Source organism: Triplophysa rosa, linkage group LG15, assembly GCF_024868665.1.
Source record: "Triplophysa rosa linkage group LG15, Trosa_1v2, whole genome shotgun sequence".
Classification (NCBI taxonomy): domain Eukaryota; kingdom Metazoa; phylum Chordata; class Actinopteri; order Cypriniformes; family Nemacheilidae; genus Triplophysa; species Triplophysa rosa.
The window spans coordinates 2,833,166-2,848,553 of record NC_079904.1 but is presented as its reverse complement, the minus strand read 5'-3'; the positions used below and the strand labels follow the sequence as shown (position 1 = coordinate 2,848,553).

The window sequence follows — 15,388 nt, the reverse complement described above, 5'->3', positions numbered from 1 at the left end:
TTTATGAAAGAAAAATCATAATAAAAGGATTTGTATATATTAATTGCAATTGTATGATTATTAATTGTATAATGTTGAATTTATGTAGTATGCATCTGTGTTAACACTTCATTAACATCACCACACAAGAATATTTCCATGAATGCGCAAAATGCACTAGCAAAAATGTTAAAAAGCTGATATTTTGCAGTTCTTCTATCCCTTTAAAGTTTTAAAATCAAGTTAATAATAACAAGCAAAAGAATACAGTCACTATCATTTTTTATTAGCACATTCCAAGTTCTCTTCATTTTGTAGTCTGTATAATACGGAATAAGTCTGAAACTATTTTCAGCAAAATAATGAAGCAGGCACTCAAGTATTTCTTCTGAAAAACTGCCCTTGCTTTCCAGATACAATAGCACAGCTGTCATATTTCAGTCTTAAGCTAACATCCAGCAGAAGATCAAAGTTACGAATATGTCAGCAACAGATTTTCCCTGAGTCATCAGTATCCCGCTGGTTCAGACGAGTTGTCATTTCTCTGCACTTGGAGATTGTGGACTTTCGGTGGGTAATTCATCTGCACCACTAGGGGGTCTTACAGGAGATTTCCTCTTTGCGCTTCTGATCGTGAGCTCGTCCTTGTGTTTAAACATTAGCGGGACAAAACCATCTGCATCAGCCACCAGGACAAGCCACATGTGACCTGTGACGAGAACAAAGTCAGCCATGAGAGAATTCTGCATCATACATTCTACTATAAAAATGCACTGTGAATTGAGCATCGAGTGTTAAAGGGGTCATATGGCGCGAACACGTGTTTTTGCCCATGCATGTATTAGACACGTAAAATTGCAAAAATTTAAGTGTCGGAACAAAAGATGCGTTCTATCTAAAAGCGAATGCTCACCCAGACCTGCCTGAAACACCTTGTGTAACCACACCCCCACAAATCTACGTCAGTTCGTGGAATGAGTTGACCAAGACCGCCCAAATGTATACGCAAGTAAGGTTGGCGTACCTGTCAGTACAATTGCTTTGGAACCTGATGTTCCAAATATGGTAAGAGGCATTAAATTTCCGTCACACGCTTGCAGTATTCGACCAATCACAACGCACTGGTTAACTGGCCAATCATAGCACACCTCGCTTTTCAGAGCCATGAGCTTTGTAAAAAATCTGCGCGTTTCAGAGAGGCGGGACAAAGAGGAGATACAAACATGCACGGTATGTGGAAAATTCAGCGTGTTTGAACCTTATAGCGTGTATACGCATTGCATTACATCTAAAACAAACGATAATATTTGTTTTAGCCGTGTCATATTACCCCTTAAATGTCACAGTGGTACGGGTATAAATCAGCTGCAGAGATGTATGCAACAAAAGGCTGTAAGCTGATTAACACTAAAACCCTTCAAATCCTATGGCAGCTAATAATAGTTTCCTATTTTGGTCATTGATAATTAAACGAAGCCAAAGACACGAACAATCTGTCGTCAACAAAGAAAAACGCAGTCGATGCTTTACACGCCCTTGAAAAGGAATAGATCCCATCTGTTGTAAACGATTTTGGCAAAGACATGTTTGAGTAAACCTGACTGTTGTAATTTAAAACTTCACCTCAGATAGACACATTACTTGTGTACACTCTTTTCCAAATTTCCATGCAAGACATCAGTTTATTGATGCAATGATATGAAATGATACATTTCTGCATTACTTAACCCTGATGAAACAGTCAAAGCATATACAGTACAATCAGTGACGGAGATGGTGGAAGTTCTCTCTGTGTTTAATAAAGAATGTAACTGTAATGGAGACGCGTTCTTCCAGACATACCGTGCATCATCTCCACAACCGTCAGACCGAAGAGCTCCTGTACCACCTGCAGGCTGATTTTTCCTCCACACAGCAGCACGTGCCTTCTCTCGTCCGTATAAACATTCTCTGACAACTGTTTCTGGAGGAAGAGACACATTCACAATATGACTGTCATTCATACATTTTAAACACCAATCATAGATACAGATTTCATAAGGGTTACTTTCAATTCATGTAGCTTTTTTGCACATTGCATAAAACTACATTTACATTGGACAAAGTGTTTGATTAATATAATGATGGAAATAAACCTACCTTTATTCAACTGACCGAACAAATAATCTACTATTAAACAAGTTAGTTTAAGTGAGTCTTAAAGTACCAGTGAAATTAAAAATGACTATTCTTATTTTTCATGAAATATTGCAGCGATTATAGTAAATAGTTTATCAATGTGGGTCATTTTCTTTTTAAAATTCACATACCCTCATAATCTTCAGTTAAAATCTGAAAATGCACTTCCCCCCTGAAATGACTATCCATCTCAAATGACGTAAATTAGACGGCTTGGGCGGAGCATCCGTTAACTCCTCCCCTTCAACTGTCAGTTTCATTTGAAAATCAATGCAACAGCTGTTACACATCCAATCAATTCGCAGTGAAAAACACAAGCCACGCCCACTAATTTTCTCCTTTGAAATTCGTTTTCACTCGGAAACTTCCGGTTCACGGGGACTTTAAACTCTGGTACACATCATTGAACATGAAAGAAATTGAAAGAAGAATTTAAAAAAAATTAGAGACCATTTCAAAATCAATTTTTCCGATGTGTTTAGGTAAAAAATGAGTTTAGTTCTGTGAACTACCAACAATATTTCTCCCAAATTTCCAATAAAAATATTGTTTCTGTTTGCATTTATTTGCAGAAAATAAAAACTGGAGAAACAGGTCAAAATAAAAGATACTTCAAATACTGCAAAGAAAACAAGTTCATATTCACTTTTAAGCAATACAACAGTAATATTTGGACATGTATTTAGGAAAAGTTAAAAAAATATTTTTTGTGATGACTTCATGTCACTCCTGAGGTTTGATTTTGTTCAAATTCAACAGACACCGAACTGGAATGACCACAATACATCTAGAAATGCTGATTAAATGAAAATTTGGAATGGTCTCTTAATTTTTTTTCACTGGTGTATATACATTTAAAATTGATTTTCATTTTATAAAAGTTATAGTGTTATAAACATAAACAGAATGCCTAATACATGTGTAATTTAAATATCATTTTATGCATCATTTGTTTACAGTATCATTGGAGATTGCGAGAGCTCTGCAACATACAATAAACATACAACAAAAATAACTGCAATAACATACAAAATAACACATTTTTTTATTATAATTTGCGCTGTGCATGTGGTTTTCAATGGTTAAGTTTACCCTGAATAAAGTGTGATTATACGGACTCATTTCATACCTGACATGTGATGTGCACATACTGCGGCTCATAAGCAGATGGATAACTTCATGCCATCTTCTTGCCATTTTGCGTGAAGTCTTTGATTTCAGAGAGGCACTGCTGAACATCAGCGAAGCGGCTGAAGATCCTCTCCATGTTCTGCGTGAGCTGCTCCAGGTTCTTCTCTTTAGACTGACAGCTGTTCTTGGGTGGAGTGACGTCGGAGTACATCTTCTCCGAGGTCTCGTACCTGGGCGAACACGGTCGACTCGAATCGCGGCTGGCCTGGCCGCCTATAGCCAGCATGGTCATGCGGTTGATGTGATCCATGTCGTAGCTTTCCAGAGTGACCGAAGAGGAGCTAGACGTAGCTCTGTCCAAGAAGTCCGCCAAGCTGGCCACGGGACTGAGCTCTAAGTTGCGTACCTCCTCGATGAATTTCCTTCTACTGGTGGGAGAAACGACGGCCAAACCACCTGGAAGAATTAGATCCTTAATTGATAAACGCTCGTCTTTGGAGATGTTCTCAGAATGCCTTCTAATCCCGTGATGTTGGCTCGGTGACTCTGGTTTTAGAACTACAGGCGTGGCAGAGTCCTCGTCGAATACCAGCTCTTTCGCCACTAGTCTCAAGATGTACTTGTCCGTGTTGGAGGAGGGGAGGAAAGCAGGATCATTGGACTTTTGGCGGCCAATCATAAAGAGCAACATGTTGCTGGTGAAAAAGCACACCCCTTTGGGCCTCTCGTTCTTTTGGAGTTCAATCTGTTGGACATTGGGCATGGAGGAATCTGTGATGCAATAAACCAGAATCATGTTGCAAGTGTTCGAGGCCACTGCCACGGTGCTGCCGCTCGGATCGAAGGCGATGATGTCGGGAACCAAGATGCCGGGGATGCTGACTTTCCTCGTGGTGGTGACCTTGCGTTCATATGTCACCAAAATCAGATGGGACGAGTCCTGGCCGGATCCGGTCAGGTGATCCCGCCGCCTCAGGTGAATGAGCGGGCTCGGGTCTGACTTTCTGTGTTTGGCGAGAATGTGAGTTAGATCCATGGGTCCGAATGAAGAGGCGTGTCCAGAGCGCTCTGAATCACACGACCTCCTTCTAGAGTCCAAATTGTAGTCAGCGTCCACCGTGAGAACGGGAGCTGGCCGTGATGACTCCGGCTCGGACTCGTTTGGCAAGTCAAAGGCGATGCCCGCGTTGAGCCCGCAGATTTTATCAAGAGGCAGTTCGGTCGCTACGGCAACTTGGGTCTCGCCGGTGGACCCGATGGCACAGATGTACCCGCCTATATCAAAAATGGGGCAGAAGGAACAAGCCACCAGGCTTTTTTGAATATCATTCCAAATGTATGAGTGCAGCGCACTGCCGATGGCAACAACCAATCGGGTTCCATCCTTAGTCCAACACGCACAGTGGATCAAACCGCTGCCCTTGATGTCGGCCTTCACACGGCGATTATCGACCCGCACGGAAAACAGAACAGAGGCGTCCCGCTTGGTCAGAACAGCTAAGATGTCCATTTTGGGATGCCAGACGCATCCCTGGGACAGCAGCGGGAAGGGCTCGCTCATCTCGCAGGTCTGCGTGCATAGTAGTTTGTTCTGTTCCAAGGCGCTTAGCTGAAGTTGCCACACGGTAACGTGTTTTTTATGCTGGACGGCGAGCAGGGCCGGGGACCCGGAGCAGCACAGCGGCCCCCAGAAGAGTCCCAAGACGTGTTCGAACTGTCCGATGACATTTGTGTCACCAAACGTGGGCTCACCGTCAACAGCATACACCGCCATGAGACAAACTTGTTTACCGTCCGTCCAGGCTATTCCGTGCACCGGGTGAATGGCTTGGTGGAGGGTGTTCAGTCCTGTTCTCAGAAGCTTGGCTTTTCCGAGCTCCATGCTTGGGTCAGTTTCTTCAGCGGAAGTTAAAATTATGTTCCTGGTCATACAGCAAATAAAGTGAAAATGTTAAAACTGGCAGAAAGAAAGACTGTGCAACTCTTTGCTTCACTGTGTGAGGATTGCCATCACATACTCTAAGAATAGGTAAAGCCTCTTCCCTGTCACTTTAATCCTATTGGCCAGAGGGAGGCGGCACTCAAGGGTGACCAGATTAGTCTGACAAGACCCCTGGCGTCATAAAACCTTCGGATACTACGTCTTTTCGCTTCGTTTCTTCTGTCCCAGGCCATTAAAGCAAAAAACTACAATACATGCAAACAACTGATGTTACAAAAATGTCACATGGAACAGTGGATGCTGATATCACAAAATGATATGATGTTACCATGGTAACCACAGTCCATACCATATGTTATATAATTCTTGTTAGCATAATTATACTGTGGTTATTTGACATTACATACTATAGTTGTTGTTTAAAACAATAAAAAATACAACTGTAATAGCAATAAACAATATTAATAACAATAGCACACACTTTTGAGTACCTGTAGTAACATTAAAATGGTAGGAGATCCTATTCAATTAGCTCAAAGGTTATTATAGTTTTACAGTAGCAACAATAACTAGCAAAATTCGAGCGCTGTAAGGATACCATGGTAACTTTGTGAGGGACATTGGCAAAACTATCGCATTCACATTAAATACAGCAACAAATCATGCTAGTCTGTATTAACAGGCAAACTAACGAACAAAAGTCATAACAACTGTGGAAATATACATATACATACCCTTACATACATACCATTATGGAAGAAACCAAAGACATCGCCACACTGAGTGAAATTTCCCTAACATGACATGTGCCTGTGTGTGTTTCCCCGCGGAGACTAAAGTCATGGACAACCGGAAGTAGATTCGAGACCGGGGCAATTGTAGTTCTAATGTGGACGTGCGTGCGTGGTTTTTATGAAATGGAATTAAATACAAAAATATATGTAATTATAATGTTCCTGAAACAATTTAATCTAACAAATAATAATAATAATAACAACAATTATAATAATAAACGAATAAACGGAGTGTTAAATAAAATGTACTTATTGTATGTAAAAATTAAACAATGTTGCAGGTGTACATGCAACCTTCCCACATAATAAAATACTTTACTATACTTTACTATAGTAAAAAGTGGTCAAATTTAGATAAGAAAATGTATTAAAATTCAAGTGTTTTTTAAACCATAGTAAATAATAAAGTATACAGTACTAGAGTATTCCCTTACGAAAATTAACCGTGGTTTTACTACAATTAAAAATGTTTACTATAGTTAAACCACGGTAACTACAAATGTGTTATTTGTGTAGTAACGAATCGACCAAAAACATAACTACTATATTTTACTATAATAAAACCACAGTTAATTGTCGAAAAGGTTTACTACAGTTTACCAATTCAATGCAGTTAATACTACAGAATACTGTAGTATACATTAGCAAAGTATTTTTTACTATAGCACACTACAATCTAGACTACAATTTCTTACAGTTGGCTCTAAAAAAATACTAAAGTCTACCACATTATATGGATACAAAAATTAACCAAGGGTTTATTTAAAAAACAGCGAAAAGGGATTTTTATATGTATTTTGTGCCACGAGTTGACCATCGCATTCAGTGTCGGTGGGCGGAGTGAGAGCAGCGCTGTTTCAGTCTCCCTCGCTCCCTCACTGCAGTCAGTCACTTTCTGTTGGAGGATTCACTCGCACCGATAACATGGGTGTTGAAGTTGAAACAATATCACCGGGAGACGGTAAGACGCCATAAAGTTACAAGTGCTTCATTACATTTACACTTAAAAACGCTCTAAACGGAACTGGAATGATCGTTTTTAAACGCGGGATTGCTGGGACATTCTGTTGCATGTTATGTATGTATATGCAATGCATTTTTAACGCCTGTTGTTAATTAAAAGCTGATTATTTGTGGCCAGGTTTGTAATAAAATGCATCGCTGTGATGTTTCGGGACGGTTTATCTCAGTCTAGTCAGGGATTTAATAGATGTGCGATCGACTTCATGCGGCGCTGCGTGTGACGACAAAGTACCGCGAGAGCTATTCGAAAGACCTTCTAAGCTCTCGCGATACTTTGTCGTTGTTCGGCAGACGCAGAAAGCCAGTCGCATTTTCGTGTCCCGCAACTCACTGAATTACGGTTTGACATGATAAAACCCCAGAAACACATATTCAGTCTACATAATAACGCAGTTGTCTGATTTTGTATCGGACATTGTGTTTGATGTTGGTGATGTGTGTGTATCAAATGGCAGGGTTCTTGCCCTGGCTAGACAGGGCTTTTGATAGTAATCCCTGGGGGTTTGGCAGGATCCTTTGGCACAGTTGGCAGTCACTGGGCATCCGAGACCTGATCTTATGGCACAGTAAGATGTGTGTTATGTATACCACCTGTTGCTCTGCCTGTTTGCAGGTGACACCTGCACACATAAATATACATAGATTCGTATATGATATGTACAATAAATGACAGATAAACCAAAATTAAGTCATTATAATTTTTTACAAATGTTAGTGGCATTTAAGTGAAAATATTTTATGGAGGTCTAGAAAAGGTCTGGCCTGGTGGTAATTCAAAGCTGGTTAAACATGGTGTTTTAAAACCCACCGGCTTTGTAAGGTACAAGAGTTATGAGTGTACTGTATTTGGGTCTGATGAGTCATATGAACGTAAATACATGATTCCTGGAAGCCGTAAATAAGTGCAGGAGTGGTCGTGTGAGCACAGACGATTTCGACGCCTTTCAGCCTTAGAACTGTTGCCCGCTGGGGTCGCTGGGGTCACTGGGGTCAGGAAGCGATGTAATGGCACTTTCTCTTTCCTTACTCTCTTGTGTCTGTGGACCCTTCTTGACTGACACCCTATCTGACCCCCGTCAGCCTGCTGTCATGCGGCAAGAATTCCTGTACAGCCCACACACACACACACACACACACACACACTTTCTCCAGATGAGCCCTTCAGGACTGCGGATCGGGCCAGAGACCATGACTAGAGATGCAATGGTGCTTTTGGGCTTTAAGACAAACAAAAGAGTGTGAGAGACTGCAGGGCGCGTCATTTTGAAGGTCCTTCAATGTCACAAACCTCAAATCCAGCATCTACTTCCCCAGAAATGTTCATGGTAGACGGTCAGCGAAAGGTCAGCAGAGACAATGCGCTATTGAATTGAAATTGGCTGCAATGCCTCTTTCATCACCAAACTGGGATGCTTCCAGTGAATATTTTGGATATTAAGGTATTCACGTGCCATCAATCATCTGTGTAACTGTCTCGTTCTCCTCTCTGTTTACAGGAAGAACCTTTCCGAAGAAAGGACAGACATGCGTTGTGCATTATATAGGTAAACAATCTGTCACTTCTGCTGTTGTAAATGTCCTCATGTGTTGTTTTTGAACGTGTCATTGAGCCAGCCGGTACGGCCCGCAGACTCCAGAATCAGACAGGAAACAGGATGTCGATAACAACATTCCGTCCCATTTTGTTTGATGATTCATTCTTCTCGATGTTTCTCTTTAATTCAGGTAGAGTTGGATAAGTGTTGAAGGGTCCTCAGCAGTGTGGTTTATTATGTATAAGTCCTTCTCATGATTATTTCTATAAGTCTGGTCTATTCCTATATCGCATGACACACAGGATGTTTCCAGCTAGACAAGATAAATCCCTCTTCCTCTCATTATGTTCATGTCATATCATCCAGTAAAATTCAGTGTGAGTGAAATGTCTGAGCATAAAAGTCATTTTTTGCATGTTTATAATACAAAAATCGCAAAATATTGTTGGAGCCAATAGCCTCGTGGCCTGCTTCCCAACATACGTATAGTGCTTTTTCCCATCTCTCTCTTACAAAGATCCCTGTCATCCTCTCTACTATCAATAAAAACACAAAACTTAAAACACAGAAAATGAATTGCACATTTTTATGATCAAAAAACAATCTGTCTGAAACATTTCCAGAAGCAAAGTCAAAGCAAGTATTTGATGCATTTTGCTTTTCTTTGTTGCTTTTTTGTATGTGATCTCAGACTTACCTATTTAAACGGTAAGTTCATCCCAAAATCAAATTTGTGTGATTTTTCACTCACCCACATGATGTTAAACATGTTTTGAGACCTCCCCGCGTGTTCGGGGCACAAATAAAGATATTCATGTGACATCCGAGAGATTTCCAGGCCTCCTCATAGACATCATGGTTATAGTTGTGTCAAGGTCCAGAAAAGTGAAGATGCCGGGAGGTGTCAAAACATGTTTAACGTCATGTGGGTGTGTAAAAATCACACAAATTCGATTTTGGGACGGACTTACCCTTTAAAGGGACAGGTCACCCAAACATGACATCATTCACTCACCCTCATGTCATTCCACACCTGTTTGACTTTCTTCTGCAGAACACAAAATCATATTTTGACGAACATTGGTAACCAAACAACATTTAACCCCATTGACTTCCATTGTATGAAAACCACTGAGACGTTTCTCAAAATATCTTCCTTCCGTTAACTTCTGCGCTAATACAGATATCTGTCGAGAAGATCATAAAGAAACTTTTCTTTTGGATTGTTGGGTTTTTTCGCCTTTTTGTATCTTCATCATAAAATATTCTTGTTCAGAGGATTACGATTACTCGAAGCATTTGTCTTACGTTAAATACCACGTTCATAGACTATGATTCATCATCTTCGAAATCATTGAGCAGAAAGGCTCGACTTGAGTTCATAACCACAAGATTCATGTTGTATGTAATCGGCGGATGGCTGATGGTTGCGAGCCAAACGAATCAGGATGGATTTTATCACTCATGAGACTCACGCCTGAATTAGCAGTGAGCACCCCCCACACACCTTTCCCTGATCCAGTCGGGCAGAACAAATCAATTAGGCGAGTCCCGCTGGATCCCCTGGGGTTTATTATTAGGGCACAGGAAGACATCAGGCCTCATGTGACTGGCATCTCTATTAATAACAAAGGCAACTCTATGTCTAAATGTGAGACCCTCAGGATTTGTAGACTTGACCCCCCGTGGAGCTGCAGGATTAGGATGCTCTAATGGCCATGAAGAGAAACTCGCTGTCGTCCGTGTCTAGTTTCGTGAAGCCAAGGCGTTGAAGTAGCGATTTAATCTGTAATTATGGGTGTGTTCATTGTTTTTTGGTTTCAGAGTATGTTTTAGTGCGAGAACCAGAGGTCAACGATGCATTCGCCACGTTCATGTCAGGGCAGAATGCATTATTTTTAATTCTCCATTATACATAAAGCGGGCGGCAAAATGATGTGAGCGAACCAGAAAAGTGCACACGGACGTATTGTAGCATATAGAACAACGTTTTGTTATTTCATGACGTCGGCTTATTGCAACAGATAAACAAACAAACTGTTATAGCGCTGTTCCCCGTTTTCTTTCTTTGCATGTCGACACATGGGCCGATGCTGAGCTCTGGCATGTTTTTAACTGAAATGTCAGATGCACTCAGCCAGCATGTGCGTCTGATTACATTTGTCGCTGACTTGGACACCGGCTGCCGGCTCTCGGACGGATACTGTATGCAGAGGTGTATAAATAGCCTCGCGGCCTCCTCCTGCTCTCCTGATTCAAACGCTTTCCCACCGATCCCTCACGCTGGGCCGCTGGAACCAAGAATGACCTCAGAGATTTTCCAGCGAAGACCGGCCCCCACCACATCCATCAGCCAGTATAAAGCCTCCGCCCAGCCCGGCGCTGATGGTTATCACAGAAAATGAGTCGCGGGGGAGACGGGTGTAATGGGCCTGCGTCTTTACTAGAAGCATCCTGGAGCGTTTTCTTACACATATCACTACATTTATGCATTTGGCAGACGCTTTTATCCAAAGCGACTTACATTGCATTATACTATACATATGTTTCTGAGTATGTGCAATCCCCTGGGATCGAACCCATGATCTTGGCGTTGCTAGCGCCACGCTCTCTCACCACTGAGCCACAGGAAAGCAAAAATCTTCCCGAAAACCTGGCTTTTTTTAGGAACTGGCATTAGTGGTGTTAACGCTGTTATTGTTTTTATAGCGAGAAGTTAAGCAGGATAGTTCATTTTCCAGTAAGCTTTTGTAGTAAAACCGTCTTTTTTTGGAACAGATCCCACTGTGCAGATATCTTGGCGCGGGGGCCTTTCCTGGAAGTCCCAGCTCCTTTTTAAATCCAGGGAGGAGTGAAAGTTAATACCGAACTGTACAGAAGTGATCTTCATATCTCCCTCGCCATGAATCAGACCGTGAGGAGTAAATGCTTTTAATGCTGTGTCTGATTCTGTATAAACAAAGAGATGAAATACTAAAACAACTTAACAGTGATCTGTACACTCATATCTGATTGACTTGGGATATTTTTTGGAGTGTCGCCGAAGTATCTGCTTCACATGGTTTACACTGTTTAATGGGGTTAAATATTATTGCAGAAGAGTGTGCTGGTATTGGGTTATGAGTTATTTTGGTAACACTTTCTAATAAGATTTCATAATAAATATGAACGCAAGAAGTATTATTTATTGTTAATTTATTGTTACTTGTTAACATTAAAACTTTGAAAACGTTTCTGCTTCTTGAAATTTTGCACTTAACAAAAAGTTGAAATGTTGCCTCAGAAATTAACTGAAATACGTTTAAAGCACTAAAATTATAATAATAAACAAAAACTAAAATAAAAATTAATTAATCTTATATAGCAACATAAAAAAATAATAATAAATAATAAAACGACAAAAGCCTAAAACAAAATTGCTAAACATTTAACTAAAATGAACATAAAAAATAAAAGCTAATTTATTAAAGTTAACTATTAAAAATTAAAACTGTAATAACTGGTTCAGTTTAACTAATGTGTCAACTAATGTTAACAAATAAAAAGTTAGAATAACATGTTACTGATATTTGATATACTCTGTAGTTATTATTGTTTTGTTTTATTAAAATTTTAAATCAGCTTTTATTTTTAGGGTTTTTTGTTGCAATTTTGCTATGCTTTTTTCATTTTATTATTTTAGTTTTTTTGTTTATTATTATAATTTTAGTGCCTTAAATTTATTTGAGTTCCATTTTTAGGCCAGTATTTTATTTGATTTCAATAAACAAACGTTTTCATTTTAGTAAACTAAAATAACCTGTCTAAGGCAACAATAAGTCTACAAATGTATAGAAATGTCAATGTGACATTTTTTGTAAACACCTTTTTTTAAAGAGGCTTTTTAGGTAGGCCTACATCAAAATATACAGCAAATAATATTGTCACTTTACAAACTTGTGTTTTTTGTGACAAGCTTTATTTTATGGGTATATATCAGTCATGGCTGACTTGAGTGTTTTTGTGCATATCTTACTCTCGTTCTTCTGCCCGTCGTATTGACAGAAGGAAAGGGTGACCTACTTAAACCAGCCGAATAATCCGGCGAATTAGGCCAATGTTTCATATTTCATTCTTATTCATCCGAGTTTAGATACCACATGAGATTTGGACAGAACTGCGTGATTGTAAACCACTCCTGGAGTTTTAAATCTGTTTGATGGGATGCATGCCAAGCTGAACTGAAGGAGTTAAATGTAGAATGTTCTAGTGGTGTCTTCAGTTTCAGTAGTCTTGCTATTAAAAATGACAGAACACAAATATCTGTAGCTTTGATCGCTTTATTTCAACCTAGAGCAGAAAGAAAAGAAAGGGCTCGCTGGCTTTTTCAAACCTGATATGGTTGATGTTGATTTTTGTTAATACTCCTAAACATACGAGTAGCTGCTGTTTTCAGAGCAGCGCTGTGTTCTGTGTTTCTTTATTGTGTTGTTTGACCTCCGTCTGCTGTTAAACTGATGTCTCAGGATGTTCTCGGGCTATAATTACTGTCTCCTGTAAGCCTGGGAACTGCAGATGTGATATGTTTTTTGTCTAATGCCGGTCTTTTAGATGTCTATAGATTAGTGCTATTAGCGTTTTGTGCTTTTTTCTTAATTTTGAGGTTAGGCTATTGAACTAACACCTACAGTAGTAACCGTGCAAAACACCCTAGCAACCATGAAACAATTTAAAATGTTGCCTGGTAATTACCCACAACACCTATGTGGAATCACAACTCTGTAGTTGTTATTGTTCATATTAGTTAAAGCAATAATTCACATAAAAATACAAATTCTATCATTCATTTATTCACCCTCATGTCATTCAAAACATGTTTTTGACTTTTTTCTGTGGGACACAAAGAAGATATTTTGAGAAATGTCTCAGTGGTTTTGTGTTCATGCAATGGAAATCAATAGGGGGCCAATGTTGTTTGGTTAACGTTCTTCAAAATATCTTCCATTGTGTTGTGCAGAAGAAAGAAAGTCATGCAGAGTTGGAATGGCACACGGGTGAGTAAATGAACAAATAATTTTCATTTTTGGGTGAACTATCATTTTAACATTTTTTTTTTGTGTGTGTATGTTTGTTTATTCCATGTGTAACTCTTTGTTGTTGTTTGTGTCGCACTGCTTTTGCTTTATCTTGGCCAGGTCGCAGTTGTAAATGAGAACTTGTTCTCAACTAGCTTACTTGGTTAAATAAAGGTGAAATAAAAATAAATAAATCAAAATAAATTTGTGGATTACAGCAGTAGGGAATAACTTGTCATGTTTTAAACATCTAATGTTCTATGTGTTTTGTCTGATCTAAGAGATTTCTGACAAAAAAATATGTATTGTAAAAAATCCTATAAAAATAACCTTGACTTGATTTATTGGAATGAGAACTGTGTATTTCTTGTTTAATTGCAGGAATGCTGCAGAACGGCAAAAAGTTTGACTCGTCGCGAGACCGAAACAAGCCTTTTAAATTCAAGATCGGCCGACAGGAAGTTATCAAGGGCTGGGAGGAAGGAGTAGCACAGGTAACTGCGTTTCTCAAATCACTGGATTTGTACATTTCTAAACATTCACAACCAGCAGGTCTTTAAACACGAGGGTTGTTCGTTGTTGTGTTTTATTGATTGCTTTTATTTCCAATAAGTAACATTATTAATTTTGCCTTAATTCAGATGAGTTTGGGTCAGAGGGCGAAGATCACCTGCACCCCAGATATGGCTTACGGGGCCACAGGTCACCCAGGGGTCATTCCTCCCAACGCCACCCTTTTATTTGATGTGGAGCTGCTCAAACTGGAATGAATCACTAGCTTTTACAGGGCAGAAGTGCTCAGACGCTGAAGGAGAAACACTAGCCCCAGGAAAACTTTCATCTTCTTCGTCAGCATCCTCTTTTCTGTTCTTTTCCAGCAAATGCAACGTGTAGACACTTTCAAACTTTCTACACACCTCATTGTTTTGGCTTTTTGATTTCTTTCAGTTATAAACTCTTTTCATTCTAGGTCACATTTTATTGAATGTTCATGCATAAAACATCATGATTAAATCAATATTTTAATTTCATTTATACCGTACCGAATCCATTGCCTTACTGAATGTGAGTAGGGTTAGTATTTTACAGTTCTGTACTCTTGAGGGGCATTATCAACCACTGTCAGCATTGCCACTTTTGATAAACTTATATCCTGATGAATGCAAATGATAAATGATAATGTTACTGTATTTACTATATATTTTATAAAATATATCCCTTATTAACATTTTCTGCAAGTCTCATTTCAGTCTTCAAAAATGAGACGCGGAACAAACTAAATATGTACCGTGGAGTGCTTAAATAAACATTTTATCAGCTTGCTCTTAATAAATATATTTGAACACTTTGAATCCTGTGTTGCTTTGTATTTAGTAATAATGATAATTGTAGAAAATCATGCCAGAATAATGGTATTATTTCCCTTCAAACAATGAGAGTTTTAGATAAACATCATAATATTTGAAGGATTTGTTTGATATAGTATTATGTTCTGATTTGGTACACATGTAAACATGAGCAATATCAATGAGCTCATCCAAAGGGTGACGACTACTTTAAAGATGCTAAAATATAACATATCTTACAACATTATTCCCATGATATGTGTCATTCATAGGTTTGTTGACTTTTCTACAATGTATTATAATAGTAATATGAATACATTTATAATATTTAAAAATATTACTAAAGAATGAATAAGTGACCTTAAACTTTTGAAAAGTAGTGTATGCATAGGGGTTTAACCTTTGA

The 15,388-nt window shown here is 39.1% G+C and overlaps 2 protein-coding genes across 2 annotated transcripts; one reads left to right on the top strand and one right to left on the bottom strand.

Annotated features, from left to right (window-relative positions):
- Positions 1-1,831: 1,831 nt before the first annotated feature.
- On the bottom strand, positions 1,832-5,288 carry wdcp (WD repeat and coiled coil containing). Its single transcript, XM_057352241.1, has 2 exons — positions 3,287-5,288; positions 1,832-1,942 (listed from the first exon to the last, which is right to left on the bottom strand). The coding sequence occupies exon 1, from the start codon at positions 5,216-5,218 to the stop codon at positions 3,335-3,337; it is 1,884 nt and encodes a 627-aa protein (XP_057208224.1). The 5' UTR covers positions 5,219-5,288; the 3' UTR covers positions 1,832-1,942; positions 3,287-3,334.
- Positions 5,289-6,859: 1,571 nt separating this feature from the next.
- On the top strand, positions 6,860-14,976 carry fkbp1b (FKBP prolyl isomerase 1B). The gene is made up of 4 exons (XM_057352251.1): positions 6,860-6,985; positions 8,544-8,591; positions 14,018-14,130; positions 14,278-14,976. Exons 1-4 carry the CDS (start codon positions 6,949-6,951, stop codon positions 14,404-14,406), a joined length of 327 nt encoding a protein of 108 aa, XP_057208234.1. The 5' UTR covers positions 6,860-6,948; the 3' UTR covers positions 14,407-14,976.
- Positions 14,977-15,388: the final 412 nt, after the last annotated feature.

Bases quoted from the DNA above. Each gene is read 5' to 3' on its own strand.
- wdcp (XM_057352241.1), bottom strand. From the start codon at position 5,218: ATGACCAGGAACATAATTTTAACTTCCGCTGAAGAAACTGACCCAAGC.
- fkbp1b (XM_057352251.1), top strand. From the start codon at position 6,949: ATGGGTGTTGAAGTTGAAACAATATCACCGGGAGACG. The intron at 6,986-8,543 runs GTAAGACGCCAT...CTCTGTTTACAG, and splicing joins AACAATATCACCGGGAGACG to GAAGAACCTTTCCGAAGAAA. The intron at 8,592-14,017 runs GTAAACAATCTG...GTTTAATTGCAG, and splicing joins ATGCGTTGTGCATTATATAG to GAATGCTGCAGAACGGCAAA.